The sequence below is a fragment of the Oncorhynchus mykiss genome, chromosome 5 (assembly GCF_013265735.2).
Source record: "Oncorhynchus mykiss isolate Arlee chromosome 5, USDA_OmykA_1.1, whole genome shotgun sequence".
NCBI lineage: Eukaryota > Metazoa > Chordata > Actinopteri > Salmoniformes > Salmonidae > Oncorhynchus > Oncorhynchus mykiss.
The window spans coordinates 39,374,028-39,398,843 of NC_048569.1; the positions used below are offsets into that span (position 1 = coordinate 39,374,028).

General features: G+C 42.9%; 1 protein-coding gene across 2 annotated transcripts; it reads left to right on the forward strand.

Moving 5' to 3' along the window:
- The first annotated feature begins 5,100 nt into the window (after positions 1–5,100).
- LOC100653455 (leukemia inhibitory factor receptor) lies at positions 5,101–16,139 on the forward strand. 2 transcript variants are annotated; one of them, XM_021602794.2, is made up of 17 exons: positions 5,101–6,012; positions 6,298–6,499; positions 6,616–6,785; positions 6,906–7,059; positions 7,177–7,431; positions 7,591–7,717; positions 7,900–8,036; positions 8,143–8,279; positions 8,372–8,525; positions 8,681–8,742; positions 10,686–11,064; positions 11,556–11,657; positions 11,755–11,928; positions 12,057–12,182; positions 12,264–12,357; positions 15,364–15,430; positions 15,545–16,139. In XM_021602794.2, exons 2-17 carry the CDS (start codon positions 6,433–6,435, stop codon positions 15,998–16,000), a joined length of 2,661 nt encoding a protein of 886 aa, XP_021458469.2. In that variant the 5' UTR covers positions 5,101–6,012; positions 6,298–6,432; the 3' UTR covers positions 16,001–16,139. The 2 variants fall into 2 exon arrangements, with proteins under 2 accessions (XP_021458469.2, XP_021458470.2); XM_021602795.2 differs by lacking the exons at positions 5,101–6,012; positions 6,616–6,785 and having other exon boundaries at positions 6,374–6,499.
- The last annotated feature ends 8,677 nt before the right edge of the window (positions 16,140–24,816 follow it).

The following is a 24,816-nucleotide window of genomic DNA, read 5'->3' on the forward strand; positions in this document are numbered from 1 at the left end:
GGAGTCTCCCGCCTGTCCGGCGCCGCTGCCGGAGTCTCCCGCCTGTCCGGCGCCGCTGCCGGAGTCTCCCGCCTGTCCGGCGCCGCTGCCGGAGTCTCCCGCCTGTCCGGCGCCGCTGCCGGAGTCTCCCGCCTGTCCGGCGCCGCTGCCGGAGTCTCCCGCCTGTCCGGCGCCGCTGCCGGAGTCTCCCGCCTGTCCGGCGCCGCTGCCGGAGTCTCCCGCCTGTCCGGCGCCGCTGCCGGAGTCTCCCGCCTGTCCGGCGCCGCTGCCGGAGTCTCCCGCCTGTCCGGCGCCGCTGCCGGAGTCTCCCGCCTGTCCGGCGCCGCTGCCGGAGTCTCCCGCCTGTCCGGCGCCGCTGCCGGAGTCTCCCGCCTGTCCGGCGCCGCTGCCGGAGCCTCCCGCCTGTCCGGCGCCGCTGCCGGAGCCTCCCGCCTGTCCGGCGCCGCTGCCGGAGCCTCCCGCCTGTCCGGCGCCTCTGCCGGAGCCTCCCGCCTGTCCGGCGCCTCTGCCGGAGCCTCCCGCCTGTCCGGCGCCTCTGCCGGAGCCTCCCGCCTGTCCGGCGCCGCTGCCTCTCTGTCCCGAGCCGCTGCCTCTCTGTCCCGAGCCGCTGCCTCTCTGTCCCGAGCAGCTGCCTCTCTGTCCCGAGCAGCTGCCTCTCTGTCCCGAGCAGCTGCCTCTCTGTCCCGAGCAGCTGCCTCTCTGTCCCGAGCAGCTGCCTCTCTGTCCCGAGCAGCTGCCTCTCTGTCCCGAGCAGCTGTCCCTCTGTCCCGAGCAGCTGTCCCTCTGTCCAGTGGGGTCATTGAGAGGGGTGGTCATGCTGAGAAAGCCACGGAGGCGGACAATAAGGCGGACTAAGACAATGATGAGGTGGGGTCCGCGTCCCGCGCCAGAGCCGCCACCGCGGACAGACGCCCACCCAGACCCTCCCCTATAGGTCAAGGTTTTGCGGCCGGAGTCCGCACCTTTGGGGGGGGGTACTGTCACGTTCTGACCTTTATTTCTGTTTTGTATTTATGTAGTGTGGTCAGGGCGTGAGTTGGGTGGGCAGTCTATGTTTGTTTTTCTATGTTTTGGGGCAGTTCTATGTTTTCGGCCTAGTATGGTTCTCAATCAGAGGCAGGTGTCATTAGTTGTCTCTGATTGAGAATCATACTTAGGTAGCCTGGGTTGCACTGTTTGTTTGTGGGTGATTGTCTATGTTAGTGGCTTGTTTCAGCACAGGTCTCATTTTGTAGCTTCACGGTCGAATTTGGTTTATTGTTTTGTTACTCTCTTGTATAGTGTTCAGTCTTTCGTTATTAAAGATTTACCATGGACACTTACCACGCCGCATATTGGTCCTCTGATCCTTTTCGCCTCTCCTCTTCAGACGAAGAGGAGGACGACCGTGACATGAGGATGGCTCAACATTGTAGTTACTCCACAATACTAACCTAATAAATAACATGCATCCTGTTTGCAACAAGGCACTATTGTAGACTTTTGTTTGACTTCAATGCAGCTTTTGACATGATCTATCATGCAGGTACAGGACGGCAGGCAGGCTCAGGTTTGTAATCAGGTCAGAGTCAGGCAGGTACATGACGGCAGGCAGGCTCGGGGTCAGGGCAGGCAGGATGGTCAGAACCGGGAAAAACTCGGAAACAGAACTTAATAGGAACACGGGAAGGCACGCTGGTAAGACAAGACGAACTGGCAACAGACAAAAAACAGGTATAAATAAACAGGGGATAATGGGGGCAGATGTGCAACACCTGGAGGGGGTGGAGACAAGCACAAAGACAGGTGAAACAGAACAGGGTGTGACAGTATCATAGTCTACTGATGGAAAAACATATGTGGCATTGCACCCCCCTGCTCTATTTAATGGAAGCCTCTCCAACAATCCAGTTAGAATCAGGAATTCCCCAAGGCAGCTGTCTAGGCCCCTTTTTCAAACTTTGCTAATGACATGCCTTGGCTTTGAGTAAAGCCAGTGTGTATGTATGTGGATGATTTAACACTATACACATCAGCTACTACAGCGAATTAAATCCCTGCAACACTTAAAAGTATTTAGGACAAACTGCAGCTCTAAAACTGAAAGCATTGTATTTGGGAAAAAATCCTTCACTAACCCTGAACCTCAACTAAATATTGTACAATGCACACACAGTCATCCCTAATGCCTCTGGCCTAGCGGACTCACTAAACATAAATGCATCTTTTGGAAATAATCTGAGTGTTGGAATGGGCCCCTGGATATCCGTAAATTTTTAAAACAAGACAATGGTGCTGTCTGCTTTGCTTAATCTAATTAATGTTAAGTGATTTACATTTTTGATACTTAAGTATATTTAAAACCAAATACTTTTACTCAAGTAGTATTTTACTAGCTGACTTTCACATAAATAAATCTATACTTTTACTCAAGACAATTGGGTACTTTTTCCCCACAAGTGTTTTGACTGATTTCATGTCAATGATAATATTGCTCAAATTCACTAGCTAACCAACTGTAATGATCTATTTGAGAGAAAAGTGGTCAATGTATTTGTTTTCTATAAACATTGAAGAAATATAGCTTACATGTTGTCAAAATCCTAAGCAGTGGTGTGTATTTATGGATGCCAAGGGAAGCCAGGCGTCCCCAATTATTGGACCAATAAAAAAATATCAAATTTCATCTGTGTTCATAATTTTCCATCAATTCGCAAGTGGCTGAACCTCACTGGAGAAATCATTGAGCGAGGAAACAGTGCCCCTCTGTCTCAGTATGTGTAGCCCATGTATCTGATGTTTCTTTAACCAAAAGAGCATAACATTTTACCACCATAGCGTATGATTGATGTCAGCAAGAATGTGGCCTCCCTTCATAATTTGTTTTTGCCAATCAGCGTTGTGCTGAGCTCAACTGTGGGTTGTCCTGGTGCAGCAAAATGTCATTTTCTGAAAGAAATGTCTGTTTCTGGTCAGCTTATGTTGATGTCCTGCAGTAGTTAGCTTGCTAAATCAACCTCTTTCCTAAGCCATGGATGGAGATTTGGCCTTAATTCTCTGTACAGGCCTGTGGTGACGTCAATTCTGATCTGAACCATAAATGCATATGTTGTGCCACTGACCTGAGATGATTAAAGTTCCATATGTAACCTAGTAGGCTCACATTAACTAGTTCATTGTAGCCCATGCGAGGAACTTAGGCTACCTCGCTAAAATGCTTGCAACTAGCCTATTACAACAGAAACTTAAAGTGTACTGTATGACAGAGCCATAGACTGTTTTGCAAACATGAGAGAAGGATAGCATTGGCTTTCAACTAGTCTACAAGTAGGGAGAGTCAGTTTTACACAGAAGTCAGTACCATGGACAGTCACATGATATTTAGCAACATTGATGGAACTAAATTGTTATTGGTATCTAAGTTTGTTTTTAATGTATTGTTGATTTGATGCTGTTTAAATGTTTAAGTTGAAATGGTGCTGGAACAGTGGAGGCAGTACTCCTGTTGTCTTTGTGCTGACTTGTGGTAACTCTGGTTCTAAATCAGTAGATGTTAAATGAACTTGCTTGACCTGCTGCAGGTGACCTGTGTATTCTCTATTGATTGGCTCTGTGGTGCTTAGTCAATGGGAACTCAATGGGCCATCATAAAGTTTTTACACAGTCTGCCAGTCTTGACTAAAGTGCCAGAGGTATGAGGAGAGACATCCTCCTTTATGGAAACAAATACTACCTGATACTTTGGATCCTATTCTTCGCCAGTTAGAAGACACACTGCATCAATGCAAAACAATTAATAATTACTAATTACTATCCATGAGTAACCTCAACCTTGTGGGTCTGTGGGTGTTTGGGCCAATAAAGTGCCAACTCAATTCTACCACTGACTAGTCTCTCATGCCCCTATGAACGGGGACACAGTGCAATAGTTTTTAATCTAAACCAGCCCTTTTTTACTGGAGTACACTAACCCCTAATTGGGGCTCTTTTCTTGACCCCCAGTAGCAGTTTACCAGATAAGAAGTCAAGAAGATCAAGACGTAGATTGTTGTAAGGGTGTATTATGGCCTGTGCTGGTCCCATTGTCATATCCATTCTGGATTCTGAGTGGTAAAATCACAGCTGAAAAATGCCTCTGTGTATGTGTATACTGTATGTGGGAATGTCCATCCTACATGTAGTGTTGGTACATGGAATATTCCTCAACTACACATATCATAAATTGCTATTGCAAATATAAGTATTATGTTCACCAACTGACATTTTCAGATATTATTTTGACAAACACACTTTAACACACTTTGGTGCTTACAGTTCATTCTCTATTGTCATAGATTTGGTGGGCACTGTCATCTGTGATCTATGTGATATGACTTTCTTTAAGCGCGTACTGATGAAACTGTCACTTCATATTTTTTTCTTAAAGTCTACAAACGCTCTACATTTATTCACTCTGTGATAGGGTTAGTTCTTATGTGCTACTTTTATTATTGTCCTGTAAATGGTTCAGTGCCTATAATTTAGGCTGTGTGTAGAATGGGGCATAAAGGAAATTACCTCTACTAGATTATAGTGAGAAAGAAAACAGCATACAATTTTGTCCTGTGTATCCATTTGCCTATAACTAATCAGAATTCCATTATGTTTACGTAAAAAACAGAATACTTCAAAATGAGAAGATCCTGCCATGGAAAGACGACTGGGTGGAAAGTGGAAAGGAGGGGAAATAACTCACACCATGCAGCAGGACACCTTCAGCTGTGGAGTCTTTGTAATGCAGGTTTGACAGTTATATTTTGAATAATGAAGGGTTAGCTGTTATGTGACAATTAGGTCAAAAACTCAATCTTATTTTTTGGTGTAGTTGGCCAAGGAAGTTGCACAGAATTTCCCCAACATCCCATCCCAAATTGACATAGAACCTTCACAAAAACACATGGAGCAACTGCAAAAAGAAATGGCTGAGGATATACTAAAAATGTCTGGTATGTAATGACATTTAATTCAAAGTAAATGTAAATTCTTTATTTTTATGTAGTTGTGTGAGACAACCATATGTTCAGTTCATGCCTATGATTTCAGAGTTCAACAAAGTCAACAACTGCTTCATGTGTGCCACTGATAAAGAACCTGGATGTGGCCCAAAGACTGACTGGGTTAGTAACATGTAAGACAATTTATGACATAACACAATGGATGGCTAATTTGTCATATTGCATTGATATTTGATATTATTTATAACGTGTTACGCTTTGTTTGAAGTCAGTAGGTCACATGACCAAGGAGCTATTGAAATTCGAATTTAAAAGAACGTTGTACTTTGTTTACGCTCCCTACCGAATTAAACTAGGAATACAAAATGCTGCTCACATTTCCACATGTTTATTAGCTTTGGAAAATGAATTAATGTCCAAATCGGGAATATAAGACCTGTACAATGTTGTGCGCAATTTTTCCAACAGCATGACACTTATTTGGGGGCTGTGGCTCAAGTGGTTTGAAAGCGCGAATATCCAACTTAAAACTGTTTTTACCTCGGTTAAGTAATTTACGTATCGGGTAATCACATAATGTGTTATAGCAATCTGTCAGCCGATGAGAGAGGGGTTTCGCTTTCTCAACCTTTTCTTTAGGTCTAAAAAGCAGTCTGATCCTATGACTTTCATGATAGATAGTATTTCCTGTATTGTATCATGTTTTCACTAAACGAGTTAGCAAGAAAAACGTCAGCCTGGAGAAAAATGTCAATGTGCCAAACTTATTTTTTTTCCACATTGCTTTTACAAGAAAGACCTCCCCCTAACAACTCCTCCAGTTCCCAACGCTTTGCCAAGCTGTATCTTTGTAGTACAGCACGTTGGCCAGCCTAAATGAACCACACTTTAATATTTTTTTTCTGAGGATACAAACTCATGGTATAGTGGGTTAGCTGACAACGTTACGAAAACGAAGCGCACTCTTCAATGGGGCAGGACAGTCTGTGAGTTGTGATTCTGGATGGCCAGATAGCTACCAACAACCATGTGGGGAATTGTAAGTGACTCTTTTTAGCTAGTTTCAGCTTGTTCTTGATACCATGTCTTGTTTTGAAGTGTTTTGACTGATTGAATATCAATTCCATTATTGCTAGCTAGCTAACCAACAACTAAGGATGTATTTGAGAGACAAGTGCTCAGTGTAAAAAAATAAATAATACATAAATGATTAACAAATAAGTGCTGATTGTGCAATTGTAATTATGTTTTCAATAAACATAGGAGACGAAAAGTTTACTTGTTGTCAAGAATCTAAGCCAACCTCGTCTGTTTTGCCCCATAGTTGCACACGCTTTGGTTTTGTTGCTAAACAACCAACCAACCAGTCTATGGGCAAACCCAACAACTATCCCGACCAGAAACTACTGAGGCTGACTATAGACCAACACCTCACCACAGCATATTTTATGGGAGTAACATGTTGGTTTTCCTGCTATGGGCTTCACTGTTCCTCTCAAGCCTCCAAGAACAAAATGGTCAAGATGGTAAGTCCTAAACGTTATAATTTTATCAATATTTTTTGACAGATACAGAACTGTACAGTATGTGATGTTGAATTGCATTGTCATCATGCATACTGTAACAGGCTATACCTATGTAGCTCCAGGTGTTCTGCTTTCTGGACCTCAGAATGTGAGTGTGAATTATGACCTAAAAGACCAGAGGATATCTGTAACATGGGAAGATGACCCATCTTCCTCCAGAGTACCGGACAAACTGATTTATGATGTGGAGGTTCTCTTAACAGTCAATATGACTGAAGTACACAGTGTGAGTGTTTGCCAAATCAATTACGCACATTACTACTATGGACCTTATTACCACCGGACACAATTCCAAGGTTACTATATAGAAGTATGAGTGGCTGGTTGTGGGTGTTGATGTCCTCAGGAAGCTGTGGATGTGAGACAAGCCCTCGCCAGCAGGAAATACCACTGGAGTTGGACCTCGGCTTTACCCCTAGAGTGCACCTCCCACTCAGTCAGGCTCCGCTCCCGATACCAGAACTACACCAGTCAATGGAGCCCCCTACTGACCATCACTGGTTGGTGTTTTTATTTCAATTAACGCATAATCACACTCAGGCATATATACACACACACACAGTACACACAAACAATGTTGTTCCTTCACATCTGTAACCTTATGTTTTTTTCTGCAGGGAGGGCCTCAACACATCCACAGGTTTTCCCAAAAAGCAGCGTGGTTCAAGTCGATAGCAACTTTACTTTCTGCTGTATTCTTGGGCCAGGGCAGAGACTTGAATACATGAAATACAACAACATTCTAATGAACACCACCCACATCATTGACCAGAGTTATGCCATGGTGGTGCATATGCAGTCTCCCTCTCCACCCAGTTGCATCAATGTCTATTGTAATTCACCTCTGTATGGCACCTGTGTTTACGTGGGATGTAAGTATAAACTTCTTGTAAGCCTCCCTCTTAGCAATCTAAGCAGCTAAACAGCTCTGTAGTTCCTTGCCATACTGTACAGTTTACAGCATCATTTGAATGTAATCATAATGGATATGGGATGTGTTCAAACATGTAGATCCTATAATCCCCCCCCAGACCCCCCTGGGGACAGGAACCTTGTGTGTGAGACCCGGGACCTGGAGTCAGTGGAGTGTCACTGGGACACAGGGAGGGCCACCAACCTGACTAAACAGAGGATGACTCGTTATGACCTGAATGGAAGGTAAGGTACTATAACAAAAAGGAAAAGCCACACACTCTAGTAGCTCCAATGCAATAATTCATTCACCAACGGTTCAACAGCAAGCTGTCTATCAGGCTAGAGTACTACCCAGGCCATGACATTGTTAGTATTATTGTGTAATAATCACTGGAGGTGACATTCTCTGTCCATGTATTCTTCAGAGCTTGTCCAAACAGAACAGTCTCAAACTGCTACCAAACAGTACGAGTGGATCAGGGGGAGAGGAATTGGACATTGACTGCCAGAAACCCGCTCGGCACACTGGAGCTCAGAGACACAGCAGACCTGAAGAAAAGAGGTACAGTAGTGCGATAGCAGCTCCTCACACACTGCATATGAATCTATTCCTTACTCTTAGTATATTGATTTACAAGGCCATTGAATGTTGAGGTTCTACCTTCCAGTGCGTTTACTAGCTCCCATGGAAGTGCTGGCTTCAGGTGTGAATGCCAGTGTTCAGTGGCAGTGGGAAAGACCGCAGTACCATATACTATTAATGGTTTGCCAAGTACAGCTGAACCATAGTGGGCACATAGACGTGGTAAGTTACAGTAGGACACCTACAATACAATGGACAATAGAGTATTTAACTAGGCAATACTAATGCTAAGCCCATTTACACTCTATTCACAGAGGAACTTTTCTGGCATAGGTCTTAGGTCAGTAGTTTTACATGGCCTAGCACCTGCCCAGACATACACAGTGCAGGTGTGTTGTGGATTGAAACAGCACTTCTGGAAATGGGGCGACTGGAGTGAAGGTAGCACCTTCAAAACCGAAGAGGACAGTGAGTATCCAATCCATATGCAGCTACATGGACACACGTTTTTAAATACGGGTAAAAAGGAAGACAGTTCAAACACACACCGTATGTGTAGATTGTATTTGATTACATAAAGTTCACAATTGTTATGTCATCATGTGTCTTCTTTTTGTCCCCAGTTCCTGAAATGTTAGATGTATGGATGCAGATTGAAGGGAACCAAACCATGATACTATGGAAAGTAAGTTTTGAAGATTGTGTACACTATATAGTATACATTATGTGCTATTGGTCATACTACATTATAAACTGGGTGGTTTATGGCCTGAATGCTGACTGGCTGACATCCACGGGTATAACAAAACATTTAATTTTTTACGTTCTTTATCAGTTTATAATAGCAATAAGGCACCTTGGGATTTGTGGTATATGGCCAATATACCACAGCTAAAGGCTGTATCCAGACATTCCGCTTTGCATTGTGCCTAAGAACAGCCCTTAGTCGTGGTATATTGGCCATATACCACACCCCCTCGGGCCTTATTGCTTAAGTATAGCACATTAGGGGACTGGGCTGATAATCAAGACGTTAATAGATACAGTGGGCTCAAATTACTGGCACCCCTGACTGGCAATGCACAAACAATGCTTAAACAAATATAAACAATATAATTATAGTGAAACTCAAAATACCAACATGTGAGAAATACTGTACTTTATTAATGTTTCAATGGAACCATGTCCTCCAAATCAAGGTTTCATAATTAATGGCACCCTTAAAGATTATTGTAAATAACATCTACCAAAATTAAACCACTAATTAAATTCCACTTATTTAAGTTTATCTACGTTTTAAGGAACTATATTGAGCCATTACATCACTTCCTGTTTCATTAGGGTATAAAAAAGAGGTAACACACATGCAATATAACGTTGTCATCCAACAACATGAAGAAAACAAAAGAACTAGCAGTTCAAAAGATGGTTGACCTTCATAAATCTGGTAATGGCTACAAGAAGATCCACAAACGATTGAATATACCACTGAGCACTGTCAGGGCAATTATTAACAAATTAAAAAGATATGGAACAGTTGAAAACCTCACGGGTAGAGGACGAAATGCATTTTGCCCCCCAGGATAGGGAGGAGGATAGTGATCGAAGCAACAAAATCCCCAAGAATCACTGTGAAAGAATTGCAGGCCTTGGTGGCGTCTTGGGGTCACCAGGTTTCAAAAAGCACCATCAGACGCCACCTCACAGGCTCTTTGGAAGGGTTGCCAGAAGAAAGCCCTTTCTGACCCCAAGACACAGACGCAACCGCTTGGAGTTTGCCAAACGTCATTTATATTATGACTGGAAGAAGGTGCTCTGGTCAGATGAGACCAAAATTGAAAGTTTTGGTCATATACAGCATCAGCATGTTTGACGTCGAAACAGAGATGCTTACAAGGAGAGGCACCTCATACCCACGGTGAAATATGGAGGGGGGTCAGTGATGTTTTGTGGCTGTTTTAATTCCAGAGGTCCAGGGGCACTGGTTAAGATTGATGGCATAAAGAATTCTACTAAGTATCAGGCAATTTTGGCTGACAATCTGGTTGCCTCTGCCAGAAGGCTGGGACTTGGCCATAAGTGGATTTTCCAACAAGACAATGACCCGAAACATACCTCAAGATCCACACAGAAATGTTTCTGTGACAACAAAATCAGTCACCGGACCTCAATCCAATCGAAAACCTGTGGGCTGAGTGGAAGAGGGCAGTTGATAAGCGCAAACCCAATAATGTGAAGGATTTTGAAAGGATCTGCATAGAGGAATGGTCCGAAATCCCTCCAAATGTGTTCCTTACTTGTCAAACATTACAGGAAAAGACTCCATGCTGTTATCCTTGCCAGAGGTGGTTGCACTAAGTACTAAATGAGGAGTGCCAATAATTATGAAACCTTGATTTTGGTTAAATTTATTTTGTATTAAATAATTGTATGATTTTGGTTGGTTCCATTGAAACATTAATAAAGTACAATATTTCTCACATGTTGTTATTTTGAGTTTCTCTATAATTATATTGTTTATATTTTTTTAAGTATTGTTTGTGCATTGCCAGTCAGGGGTGCCAGTAATTTTGGAGCCCACTATGAATGATATCAAATAGATTATGATATTCATCCCTTTCTCTTTAGCCCCTTACAGTGAATCAGAGTCATGGGCAGATCAAGGACTATGAGGTGACCTGGGGAAGGCAGGAGACAATTCTCCATCCACCTCAGAATGACTTTCTCATCAGTGATCGATCCACTGATGAGGGGCATAGGGTCACAGTTACAGCCAAAAACTCTGCTGGCAGCTCCCTTCCCTCGATCATCATTATTCCTAGACTTCCTCACAGAAGTAAAAGCTCCATGAAAATTGTTGGCAGTGATGGTGGGTTTAACCTATCCTGGTCCGCTAGCCCCAATTCTAGCTGTGGCTACGTGGTGGACTGGTGTCCCACACATAAAAAATGCAGAGTGGAGTGGGTGAAGGTACCAGCTGGTATAACCAGGGCCAGAATCCAATCAGGTAAGATGCCATCTCAGTAAGGGGATGTTGAAATGAGATCTAGGTTCAAACACATGTATTAGATTTTTTTGTTATTTAAATACTTATTTCCTGTGTAGTTGAGTATTTTAAAATAATGTCTCCCCGAAACCGCTACTTCTATTGGCAGTATTTGAAAGTATTTTGAAATTATGTCCATTAAATTGCCTACTATTTGAAAGTGTTTTCAAGTCATTATTTTAAATACTATTTTCTAATACCTGGGTTAAATGCATGGGAGTTTTTTTTGTTGTCAGTATATTTGTGTATTTCCAGAAACCTTCCAATATTCAACTACTTGTCTTTTATAATAAAAAATATGTGAATAGTATTTGAACCCAGGTCAGGCTTAAATTGCTCAAAAGCCATGTCACAAGGTAAATGCTTTTTAATAGTTATTGTAATACCTTTGGAGTTTGGTTCGTGAAGAATATGTATACCTTCATGCCCTTGTTGCGGTTTCTCACACCCAGCTAGCTTTGAAGAGGGGGTGAGGTACACACTCTCCATCTTTGCCTGTACTCCAGGGGCTCCAGAGCTATGGGAGAGAAGGGAGGGCTATGTAAAAGAGTGCCGTAAGTATCCACTCTTCTGACTTATAAATCCAGAAATCTTCATTATCTTTCCTCTTGGTATAGTATTTGACCATCCATCTCTATCTTTGCTACATAGTTCCAAAAGGACAGATTCAGAGGTTGGCTGCAGAACAATATGGTTCGGACACGGTTCTGATCTCCTGGACTGCTATTCCCCCGGAGAGTCAGACGGCGTTCATTCATGGTTACATCATATACTACTGTGATACTTCCCATCTTTCCAGCATGAGAATTTTCAATGTCACTACAGGTATGGAACACATGCCCAGAGAAGATTTACAGTATTCGGAGACAAATTGATTAAATGTAATCATATCTTGCTGCTTTCTTTTTTCCCGCCTTTCTTCTTTTTGGATCATTGCCTGCTATGATGGCCAGATGAGCTTGGGGCCAAGAATCTGACAGGCATACCCGTCAGCTCCTACAGATTCATAGTGAAGGCCCTCACATCAGTAGGGGAGGGCGGAGACTCTTCACCAGTCTTCCTCCAGATGAACCCCCAGAGTATGTCCTGACCTATTCAGTTGTGTATTTCTATTGCTGCTGCTTTGTAAAAAGCTGTAACTTTCTGACTTCATTCCACAGCTGATCAGTTGATCACAGTGATTATAATTTCCCTGGGTTCAGCTGCCTGTCTCCTCGCTCTGGTCACCATCTTATGCTACAGAAACTGGAAATGGTAGGAACATGTTTACTGTCATGTCAACCAATCAATCAACCAAATGTATTTTATAAAGTGGGTTGTTCCATGTCATTTCAGAAAGCCAAGACACCCACCATCTCAGATTGTTCGGTAATTGTTTCTGTAGTTCGAAACAGATAAGATTTGCATTTGTGCAACATTATTTTGTTCAAATATAATTACATATCTGAGAAATAAAGCTTAACTGATTGCATGTAAATTGGTCATTTTAATTTATAGGATTCAAAAAATATTTAATAAATATAGAACCTAACATCTGATTTGGACCAAACTTTTTTTTCTAACAATGAATGGTCAAAAGCCACCTATGGACCCTGCAAAACCTAGGAAGAAACCTAGAGAGGAACCAGGCTATGTGGGGTGGCCAGTCCTCTTCTGGCTGTGCCGGGTGGAGATTATAACAGAACATGGCCAAGATGTTCAAATGTTCATAAATGACAAGCATGGTTGAATAATAATAAGGCAGAACAGTTTAAACTGGAGCAGCAGCACGGTCAGGTGGACTGGGAACAGCAAGGAGTCATGTCAGGTAGTCCTGGGGCATGGTCCTAGGGCTCAGGTCCTCCGAGAGAGAGAAAGAAAGAGAAGGAGAGAATTAGAGAACGCACACTTAGATTCACACAGGACACCGAATAGGACAGGAGAAGTACTCCAGATATAACAAACTGACCCTAGCCCCCCGACACATAAACTACTGCAGCATAAATACTGGAGGCTGAGACAGGAGGGGTCAGGAGACACTGTGGCCCCATCCGAGGACACCCCCGGACAGGGCCAAACAGGAAGGATATAACCCCACCCACTTTGCCAAAGCACAGCCCCCACACCACTAGAGGGATATCTTCAACCACCAACTTACCATCCTGAGACAAGGCTGAGTATAGCCCACAAAGACCTCCGCCACGGCACAACCCGGGGGGGCGCCAACCCAGACAGGATGACCACATCAGTGAATCAACCCACTCAGGTGACGCACCCCCTCCAGGGACGGCATGAGAGAGCCCCAGTAAGCCAGTGACTCAGCCCCTGTAATAGGGTTAGAGGCAAAGAATCCCAGTGGTTCGTTGCTCCAGAGCCTTTCCGTTCACCTTCCCACTCCTGGGCCAGACTACACTCAATCATATGACCCACTGAAGAGATGAGTCTTCAGTAGAGACTTAAAGGTTGAGACCGAGTTTGCGTCTCTGACATGGGTAGGCAGACCGTTCCATAAAAATGGAGCTCTATAGGAGAAAGCCCTGCCTCCAGCTGTTTGCTTAGAAATTCTAGGGACAATTAGGAGGCCTGCGTCTTGTGACCGTAGCGTACGTGTAGGTATGTACGGCAGGACCAAATCAGAGAGATAGGTAGGAGCAAGCCCATGTAATGCTTTGTAGGTTAGCAGTAAAACCTTGAAATCAGCCCTTGCTTTGACAGGAAGCCAGTGTAGAGAGGCTAGCACTGGAGTAATATGATCACATTTTTTGGTTCTAGTCAGGATTCTAGCAGCCGTATTTAGCACTAACTGAAGTTTATTTAGTGCTTTATCCGGGTAGCCGGAAAGTAGAGCATTGCAGTAGTCTAACCTAGAAGTGACAAAAGCATGGATTAATTTTTCTGCATCATTTTTGGACAGAAAGTTTCTGATTTTTGCAATGTTACGTAGATGGAAAAAAGCTGTCCTTGAAATGGTCTTGATATGTTCTTCAAAAGAGAGATCAGGGTCCAGAGTAACGCTGAGGTCCTTCACAGTTTTATTTGAGACGACTGTACAACCATTAAGATTAATTGTCAGATTCAACAGAAGATCTCTTTGTTTCTTGGGACCTAAAACAAGCTTCTCTGTTTTGTCCGAGTTTAAAAGTAGAAAGTTTGCAGCCATCCACTTCCTTATGTCTGAAACACATGCTTCTAGCAAGGGCAATTTTGGGGCTTCACCATGTTTCATTGAAATGTACAGCTGTGTGTCATCCGCATAGCAGTGAAAGTTAACAATATGTTTTCGAATAACATCCCCAAGAGGTAAAATATATAGTGAAAACAATAGTGGTCCTAAAACGGAACCTTGAGGAACACCGAAATGTACAGTTGATTTGTCAAGAGGGCAAACCATTCACAGAGACAAACTGATATCTTTCCGACAGATAAGATCTAAACCAGGCCAGAACTTGTCCGTGTAGACCAATTTGGGTTACCAATCTCTCCAAAAGAATATGGTGAGCGATGGTATCAAAAGCAGTACTAAGGTCTAGGAGCACGAGGACAGATGCAGAGCCTCGGTCCGATGCCATTAAAATGTAATTTACCACCTTCACAAGTGCCGTCTCAGTGCTATGATGGGGTCTAAAACCAGACTGAAGCATTTCGTATACATTGTTTGTCTTCAGGAAGGCAGTGAGTTGTTGAATACTAATCTTGTCTGTCTCTAACAACATAAACGATTTCAGAAAAATCTGAGATGTGCTTTTTAAGGTGGAACGACCCAAAGCCCTTTTTACATCAGCAGTTGTCACAACGTTATACAAATACTCCGACTAAAACCCCAAAGAGGAAGCAATGCAGATATTGAAGCACGGTGGCTAGGAAAAACTCCCTAGAAAGAAACCTAGAGAGGAACCAGGCTCAGAGGGGTGGCCAGTCCTCTTCTGGCTGTGCCGGGTGGAGATTGTAAGAGTACATGGCCATTTAGGCAAGATTGTTCTTCAAGATGTTCAAATGTTCATAGATGACCAGAAGGGTAGCCGGAGAGTAGAGCATTTCAGTACAGCCTGGTCTCACAGCAGTCTAATCTTGAAGTGACGAAAGCATGGATTAGCTTTTCTGCATAATTTTTGGACAAACAGTTTCAGATTTTTGCAATGTTACAAACTGCTCTTGAAAATATTTATATGTTTGTCATAAAATGCTGTTACAAAGACAGTGCCCATCCCACTGGCTGTTATTTTTTCCAGGACCTGTCCATATTACTATTTTATCAACCATTTATTTTCTTCATGTCAACAGTGTGAAAGAGAACATGTATCCTAAAATTCCAAAGCCAGTATGGAAGGAGGAATGGTTGACACCACTGGTAGGTCCTCGGTCCCACTCCATCTTGTTTTTGCATATAAGCACTCTAGACTAGAAAGCAGTACTTGCTGCAGGTAGAGTATATCCTGATATTAACGTTTTTCTTGTTTTCCAGGAGAGCAATGGCCGCCAAATCCTCTATGTGGATCCATGTCAACCCAGTGAGATTGATATAGTGTGTAACCGAGAGCAGTCTGGAGAAGCTGTACTAGATAACAATGCTGGAAAGGGTGCCTTAACCAACACAAACTCCGATGTCCCAGCTCTGCATGTATACTACAACCAGCTCCTCACCAAGACCACTTCAGGACACTTTACCTTCTCTCCTCACACGATGGCGACCCCATTCTCTCAACTCTCAGGCACAGTAATTCAGAACCCCTCATACAACCTAGAAGTACAGGCTAGTTTAGATATGGGACAGTCTGTGGGATATGAGCCAGATATGAACTCTTTCTCCTGTCCTAACCCTGAACTACACAACACCATGTCTTATGTGCCCTTTGAGACTGATTCCCGGGGTTACAAGTTCCAGTGTCACATAGAAGACAGCTCTCCTCTCCAGGAGTAGAACTTCTGGGCAGCCCTATTTTCTTCAGCTCCACTCAATTCATATTTTTGTTCCAGCACTAACACAGCTAAGACCACCAATTAAGATTGGGCCATGATTGCACTGCTGGAAATAAAAGTGGCTTATCAAACAGAAATAATGAACTGCTGTACCTGTATTTATTTAAATGCACTTCTCTCTGATGACTTGATATGTTGCTTTATGTGAAATATTTAGATGACAGCAGAAATGTTTTGATAGATACAGGATGAGTAATTATGTTACAGTAAGTGTTGCTTCTGTCCTTCTCTTCGCCCAAACCAGGGACCTTCTGCACACATCAACAACAGTCTCCCTCGAAGCACCGTTACCCCTTGCAGAGCAACTTCTTCTAGTCTCAGAGCGAGTGACGTCACCGATTGAAACGCTAGCGCTCACCCAACTAATTTTAACTAGCTATTTCACACCGGCTTTTTTTCTGGCAGCATATAGAAGAAGCACGTTCGATTGTGCGTCAAGAATTCAGCATAGCAAATTTGTATGAAGGTCTGGTTATTAAATGGGTAAATAGTTCAATAGTAATATGGTCTAAAACGCTCTGGTGACAAACTTTTACAATTATCAAACGTTTCCAATTATCGACATGGCTGGGAGAACCTATTCAAGTAAGTAAGGTAAATACATTTCGAAAATGTAAAACAAATAAAAATTGTTACAGTGCAGGCTAACTCAAATGAGCTAGCTAGTTGGCTAGCTAGACATACTGTTAAGCGAATTAAATGTCACCAGTTAACGTTACCTAATAATGACATTATCTACCATATTCCTACAGATATCTTGTAAATGGAGATTCCTTCAAAACGATTGCCTACAGTTACCGTGTAGGGAACTGTAAGGTTGAGTGACCAGGGCCATCTGGGACTGCCTCCTGGAGGAATTCAGGTGTGTGAAGGCTACCTGTGACCTGCGTAACTTCATGAGGATGGACAGGAGGGGATCTGCAGCTCGCCGGTGTGTGCCAGAGGAGAAGTCTGGTGCCCTGCAGGATGTTTCAAGGATGAGGTCCAACAACGCAGCAAGAGAGGCATTCCGTGTGCGGGGGACATCTTCACCTCCTACTTCTTTGAAGAGGGTTCTGTTCCCTGGCAACACCATAGACTACACTGCACAACCAAAGGCTCTTTTAAGAGCCATCCACATTGCAATAAGGGTATTCTTCCATTTACTTAGCTATGTCAACTGCAGTTATTCAATTCCCAGTTTCTCTCTGATTTCTACTTCTCAGGTGATGGTGCTGTTTAGGTAAGGGTGTGATGTCTGTACAAAAACAAAACAGGCTATTTTAAGTCATCCATATTGAAAAAAGTTTAAACAAGTAGACACCCTATAACCCACACATGTATCAGTATGATTGATGGATTGCGTTGTGCAGTAAGCAGGCTCAGGTGTAGAACTGTGGCTCCTTCCACCTTCAAAGTATAGGCAAGAGGGCCAACCATGGAGATTAGTAAGACAATAAATTATTTCTAGAAATACGCTATATTGTTTGTCCTCGTGTGTTCGTCCATGTTTTTCAGCATAAAGTACTCTGCAGCCACTTAGTGTGGGCACCAGGTAAGGCCACACACAGATTCCTGTTGAATACTCTCTAACTACCTTATTTTCTCAACAGTCTCTCTCGTTCACTTCATCCCTCTCTCCCCTTCTCCCTATATCCTCTAGGTTATATCAGCTGTGTCAGTGAACCCCTCCCGCATCTGAACTGGCTACTTAGAGGGCACAGCATGATCAGAGGTAAGAGCTCACTTGTCAGGTCAACAGGAAATATTATTGAAGAGATTCTTTACATTGGTACAACTGAATCTCTATTTCAGAGTTAATGATCCAAGGTCAGTTTTGCATTTCTACCTGATGATTATGATGACTGACAGTGTTAGCAGGTTTAAGCCTTGGGTTTTTAAAATGTTTATTCTATCTCTCCATCTGTCTCTCGTGTGCAGGTACAGTGCCTTGCGAAAGTATTCGGGCCCCCTTGAATTTTGCGACCTTTTGCCACATTTCAGGCTTCAAACAAAGATATAAAACTTTTTTTTTTGTGAAGAATCAACAACAAGTGGGACACAATCATGAAGTGGAACGACATTTATTGGATATTTCAAACTTTTTTAACAAATCAAAAACTGAAAAATTGGGCGTGCAAAATGATTCAGCCCCCTTAAGTTAATACTTTGTAGCTCCACCTTTTGCTGCGATTACAGCTGTAAGTCGCTTGGGGTATGTCTCTATCAGTTTTGCACATAAGAGACTGACATTTTTTCCCATTCCTCCTTGCAAAACAGCTCGAGCTCAGTGAGGTTGAATGGAGAGCATTTGTGAAATAGCAGTTTTCAGTTCTTTCCACAGATTCTCGATTGGATTCAGGTCTGGACTTTGACTTGGCCATTCTAACACCTGGATATGTTTATTTTTGAACCATTCCATTGTAGATTTTGCTTTATGTTTTGGATCATTGTCTTGTTGGAAGACAAATCTTCGTCCCAGTCTCAGGTCTTTTGCAGACTCATCAGGTTTTCTTCCAGAATGGTCCTGTATTTCGCTCCATCCATCTTCCCATCAATTTTAACCATCTTCCCTGTCCCTGCTGAAGAAAAGCAGGCCCAAACCATGATGCTGCCACCACCATGTTTGACAGTGGGGATGGTGTGTTCAGCTGTGTTGCTTTTATGCCAAACATAACGTTTTGCATTGTTGCCAAAAAGTTCAATTTTGGTTTCATCTGACCAGAGCACCTTCTTCCACATGTTTGGTGTGTCTCCCAGGTGGCTTGTGGCAAACTTTAAACAACACTTTTTATGGATATCTTTAAGAAATGGCTTTCTTCTTGCCACTCTTCCATAAAGGCCAGATTTGTGCAATATACGACTGATTGTTGTCCTATGGACAGTCTCCCACCTCAGCTGTAGATCTCTGCAGTTCATCCAGAGTGATCATGGGCCTCTTGGCTGCATCTCTGATCAGTCTTCTCCTTGTATGAGCTGAAAGTTTAGAGGGACGGCCAGGTCTTGGTAGATTTGCAGTGGTCTGATACTCCTTCCATTTCAATATTATCGCTTGCACAGTGCTCCTTGGGATGTTTAAAGCTTGGGAAATCTTTTTGTATCCAAATCCGGCTTTAAACTTCTTCACAACAGTATCTCGGACCTGCCTGGTGTGTTCCTTGTTCTTCATGATGCTCTCTGCGCTTTTAACGGACCTCTGAGACTATCACAGTGCAGGTGCATTTATACGGAGACTTGATTACACACAGGTGGATTGTATTTATCATCATTAGTCATTTAGGTCAACATTGGATCATTCAGAGATCCTCACTGAACTTCTGGAGAGAGTTTGCTGCACTGAAAGTAAAGGGGCTGAATAATTTTACACGCCCAATTTTTCAGTTTTTGATTTGTTAAAAAAGTTTGAAATATCCAATAAATGTCGTTCCACTTCATGATAGTGTCCCACTTGTTGTTGATTCTTCACAAAAAAATACAGTTTTATATCTTTATGTTTGAAGCCTGAAATGTGGCAAAAGGTCGCAAAGTTCAAGGGGGCCGAATACTTTCGCAAGGCACTGTATGTTTTGATGTGAGAGAGGATGCCAACCCTCAGTTCCGTCATCGCCACCTCACCCTCTCTAAAGATAACCTTTGGGCCGACTGGGAGCCCAAGGCTGGTTAGGAGACACTATTGTGTAATTGTGATTAACTGAGAGAAAATTATGGTAGCACTGTGATTCATTAATCATATGCTGCCTTCCCAGCTCCTATGTTCTTACCTCTTTCCCTTTTACACCTCTCTCACCACCTATTTCTTCCTCTGTTTTTATATTTTTACAACAGATGTGCATTAAACTACAGATTGAACATGTATTTATAATATTACAATTATAATGTTTATAACACTTGGACAATTAACTTCTTTCAATAAAGGGTTTCACATTCTCTACTGGTTAAAATTAAGTATTTCATTTGATGAAATACTACACCTATCCTGTGTTTATCAGATCAATGCAGATGATGGAAATTAGATATTGAGATTAACCGGTTTGAGAATGTACTTGATGCATAGGAAGTGGTGTACATTAAAAAAATAAAAATAAATAAATATTTCTGTGTATATGAATTACAAATCAACCTTTAACTAGTTAAATCATGTTTCTAGTCTATTGCATAGTTACAATGTGTAACCATTGATGTCCCAGGACCAAGACTGGTAAACACTGTTGAAGTGTATCATTGTAATACATACATACATACATACATACATACATACATACATACATACATACATACATGCAGACACAGCATCATTCAAAGACTGGCATTTTATGCACCTGGTATTGGATGTGACTGAAAAATAATCTGACATTCATACCTGAACTGTACCTTTATTTGCTACAGTAGAGTACATGATCAGTGAATATATTAAATGTACAGGCTACAATGTGGGGATCTCATGCATGGGAATAACTACATGTATATATGACTTCTTTGGAACAAAGTTATATTATATTCTACTCAATCCATAGGCTTCATTAATGTCATTCAGACAGTTTTGAAGTTGGCTATGTTAGCTGAGGTTCATAGCTAGGTTCTGAACTAATTTGTATACCAAATGTTTTAGGGTCTATACACAGATCGGCTACAAAGCTATCTACACATCCATAGACATACAGGTATTTTTATCCTCCACTGCACAATAAGCAAGAAAATAGTTAGCTAGCTACATTATTTAATCTATCTGCATTGTACGGCAAATATCAGCAAGGCAAGCTCACAAAATTGTACATTCAATTTGCAGTGAATGTTTTAGATAGCTAGATTCTGTACATTCACTGTTTCACAAGACGACAGCCTGGTTTGCTGTTTGTTTCAGGAGTCCCTAAAACATTAAATTACATTTTCATACTCATGTCACAACAACCATAATGCTAGCTGGCTAATGTTAGCTAGTCAGCTAGTTTGCTAAATCACCCGATATGATTGGTCATCGCGTATCGCCGCTGGTGATTTGCATGAAGTTGGAAAAGCGTATCTTTTTCACCGACTCCCAGGCAACATTCGCACCGCCCAAAGGCCTCCGCTCTCTCTGCTTTCCTTCCATTGAAATTAATGGAAAGCGGTGTTTCACCGTGCGGCACCGCGTGCTAGTGAACGCGGAGCATCTAGTAGGGGTATCTCGAGATCAGGGAACGTTCTCCTTCCCACTCCCAAGCTGTGTTCGAATACTCATACTAACCCTACTATTTGAGTATATAGTATGCTTATTGATCATAGTATGGATATATTTAGTATATCCATACTAGTTAGCTAACTACCTAACAATTTACAAGTTCCCCGGATGTCCAACTAAATTCGCCAAAATATGAAGTATACACGTAGAGGACACTATTTAGAGATAGACCAGATGCTTTTCAACTTTCTTTTGAGAAACTGTACCCATAACATTAGGAACACTGTTGTAATGAACACTTATGAGAATGGTGGGCTGAATTTTCTGGACTTTACTCCTTTAAATAATACTTTTAAGATCAATTGGATAAAACAATTCCTAAGAAGACCCACTTCTATCTGTAATTTTATTCATCATCATGTCTTCTCTACTTTTGGTGGCCTTAACTTCATGTTGTTTTGCAATTATAATATTGACAAAGTTCCAGTGAAACTTTCTGCTTTTCATCGGCAGGTTTTCTTCTCATGGTCCTTAATTTATAAACACAAATTTTCTCCACACAGATATTATATATGGAATAATCAGGATATATTGTACAAAAATATTGGTTCCGAAATAATATCCTATTGGTGAGCCAACTGGTAAATGCAGAGGGTCTTTTACTCAGTTATAAGGAATTCTTATCACTTTACAAGGTCCCTGTTGTATAGCACACTGTATTACTTATACAACTAATATAAGGACAGGACTTGAGACGGGAGTAGAAATTAACGTGGGCATTGTTTAATGCGTTTCACAGGAAGAAGATTCCAAGCAGTTCAATGAAGGTAAGCAAGGGGGTTACAGGTGCCCTAAAGGGACAAAACTAGAATATCAATACACAACATATTCCTCCCCCTTTACCTTTGATGACTCATAAGGAAAAAGTAAATATTCAATGTTTTGCCTATTGTTTTCTTTTTAATACAAGTTCTCTTAATGTAAATAAATGAACTTTTCAGAATATCCTTTTCTAAACTAGGGATAGAGGGTAGACTGCCTCAGTCCCCAGACTTAACCCAGGGGTGTATTCTGCCCCAATGTCGGAAGTTAGTCTGAACTAAATAGTCAACCTGTCAGGGGGTCGTCTTTCTCTTGCAGGATAATGACGACGTACAGGTGAGTCTACAGTCACATTATCTCTGAGTGGTGATGGTGTATGCCCAGACTGGGGTGCAACAGTACTCTGAGTAGGCACTCTGGCTGGTTCAGGTGAGTCTGGAGCACTTTCCACATTGGTAGGTTGCTACAGTGGATGTTCAGGTGATAGCTCGTTGTCATGGTAGGTCTCCAGTAGCTGATCTTGGTTTGTCACTTGACATGAGTCATCTCTGAGGTTGGTTCCTGGCAACAGTTGATCCACATGTCTCCTCCAGATTATGTTTTCTGGTGTATGAACTGTTTAGGACACAGGCCCTGTTTGTGAAACCACTGTGGCTGGTATCCACTTTGGACCTTTGCAGTAGTTCCGAGCAAGAACTCTCTCTCCAGCTATGAAGCTTCTGTCTTTTGCTTTGCTCCGTCTCTCCACCTGTGCTCTCTGTTGTGTCTGTACAACCTGGCTCGTCTTTGGAGGTCGAGTCGCATGTGAAGCTGTCTTTTCATCATGGCTGACGCGGGTGCCACTTTGCTTGTAGCGTGGGGAGTGTTTCTATAGGTTAACAGGAAGGAGTTTAGATGCCTATTGAGGGAGTCGTTCCCTTGTGATGATTTTAAAGCTTGGTCATCGTTTGGACAAACCTTTCAGCGAGGCCGTTCGTTGCAGGGTGATACGGCGCTGACTTGATGTGCTGAATTCTATGTGCTTCCATGAATGACCGGAACTCTTCAGACACCAGTTGGGGGCCATTATCACTAACGAGTTGCGTTGGCAAGCCGAAGCGACTGAAGATTGACCGTAGCTCTTTGATGGTTCTCTCCGCTGAGGTGCTCTTCATCACTGTGACCTCAAGCCATTTGCTGTGTGCGTCAACTACGACTAAGAACATACAATCCTCCAGTGGGCCTGCATAGTCTATGTGAACTGCCAAGGCTCCTCTGGAAATTCCCATGGGTGTAGTGGCGCTAGTTGAGGCATGTTCCTCATCTTTTGACATGCAGAACATGACTTGACCTTGTCTTCGATAGCTGCGTCTAGACCTGGCCACCAAAAGTAGCTGCGTGCAATCTCGTTCATTCGCACCATGCCACAGTGCCCTGAATGAAGTTCTTCAAGCACCTGCCTTCTCAGTGGCGGCGGTATGATGACTCAAAAACCCCATAGCAAGCATCCAAACGGAACTGTGAGCTCGTTTCTCCTCACTAGGTAAGGTTGTAGGGTGTCCGACATCTCTCCTTTTCCACGAGTGACAATGTCCACGACCTCAGACATCACTGGATCAGTGTGGGTGAACTTTTTCACTTGGACAGACGTAACTGGGGCGTTTGTCACTTCCTTGAAGTAGAAGATTTCAGCCTGGGAGTGCTCAGTGTGTGTGACAGGTAAGGGAAGCCTTGAGAGGCCATCTGCATTGCAGTGCTGCTCAGACCTTCTGTACTTGATGTCGTACTGGTGAGCAGATAACAATAACGCCCATCGCTGCATGCGGCTGGCTGCAAGCAATGGAATGCCGGTGTGGGGACCAAAGATGGAGGTGAGGGGTCTATGGTCCGTCAGCAGTGTGAATTGTCGGCCAAACAGAAACTGATAACATTTCTTAACTCCAAACCCAATGGCGAGTGCTTCACGCTCTATCTGTGCATAATTGCTCTCGGCTTTACTTAAGGTCCGTGATACGAAAGCAATTGGCCTTTCTTCACCTGATGGCATGATGTGTGAGACAACCGCACCAAAGCCATAAGGCGATGCATCACATGCCAACTGTAATGGCAAGTTGGGGTTGAAGTGGGTTAGGGCCTCTGACTGAGCTATGGCTGTTTTCACTTTCTCGAAGGCCTCCTCACATCTGTCTGTCCACTTCCACTGTTTGGTTTTGTTCTAAAGTTCATGCAGTGGCTTTAACATGTTACCTAGGTTTGGCACAAACTTTGCGTAGTATGTCAGTAGTCCTAAGAATGATCTCAGCTGACTCACATTCTGTGGGGATGGAGCTTCCGCAACGGCCTTCACCTTCGATGGCGCCTTGCGGAGCACGGAACTGTCGAAGATGTGGCCCCGGTACTCAACAGAGGGCCGGAAAAACTAGCATTTGTCCTTCCGGACCCTCAGACCGTACTCCTCCAATCTCTGTAGTGTAGCGTTCAGGTTTCTCAGGTGCTCCTGCTCATCTTTGCCGGTGATGAGTAGATCATCGAGGTAACATTGGACCCCAGTGAGCCCGCTCAGTATCTGGTCCATAGCTCTCTGAAACAAACTCTTACTGAGTTTTTGTCCTCCAGCTAAACCAGAAAAGAGGTCTTCAATGAGGGGTAGTGGATATTTTTCAGCAGTCAAGACTGGGTTAATGGTGACTTTGAAATCACCACAGAGTCTGAGTGATCCATCTTTTTTTATGACTGGAACAACGGGTGTAGCCCATTTACTAACATTCACTGAATCCAATACTCTACTCTCGACTAGTTTGTTTAGATCAATTTCAACT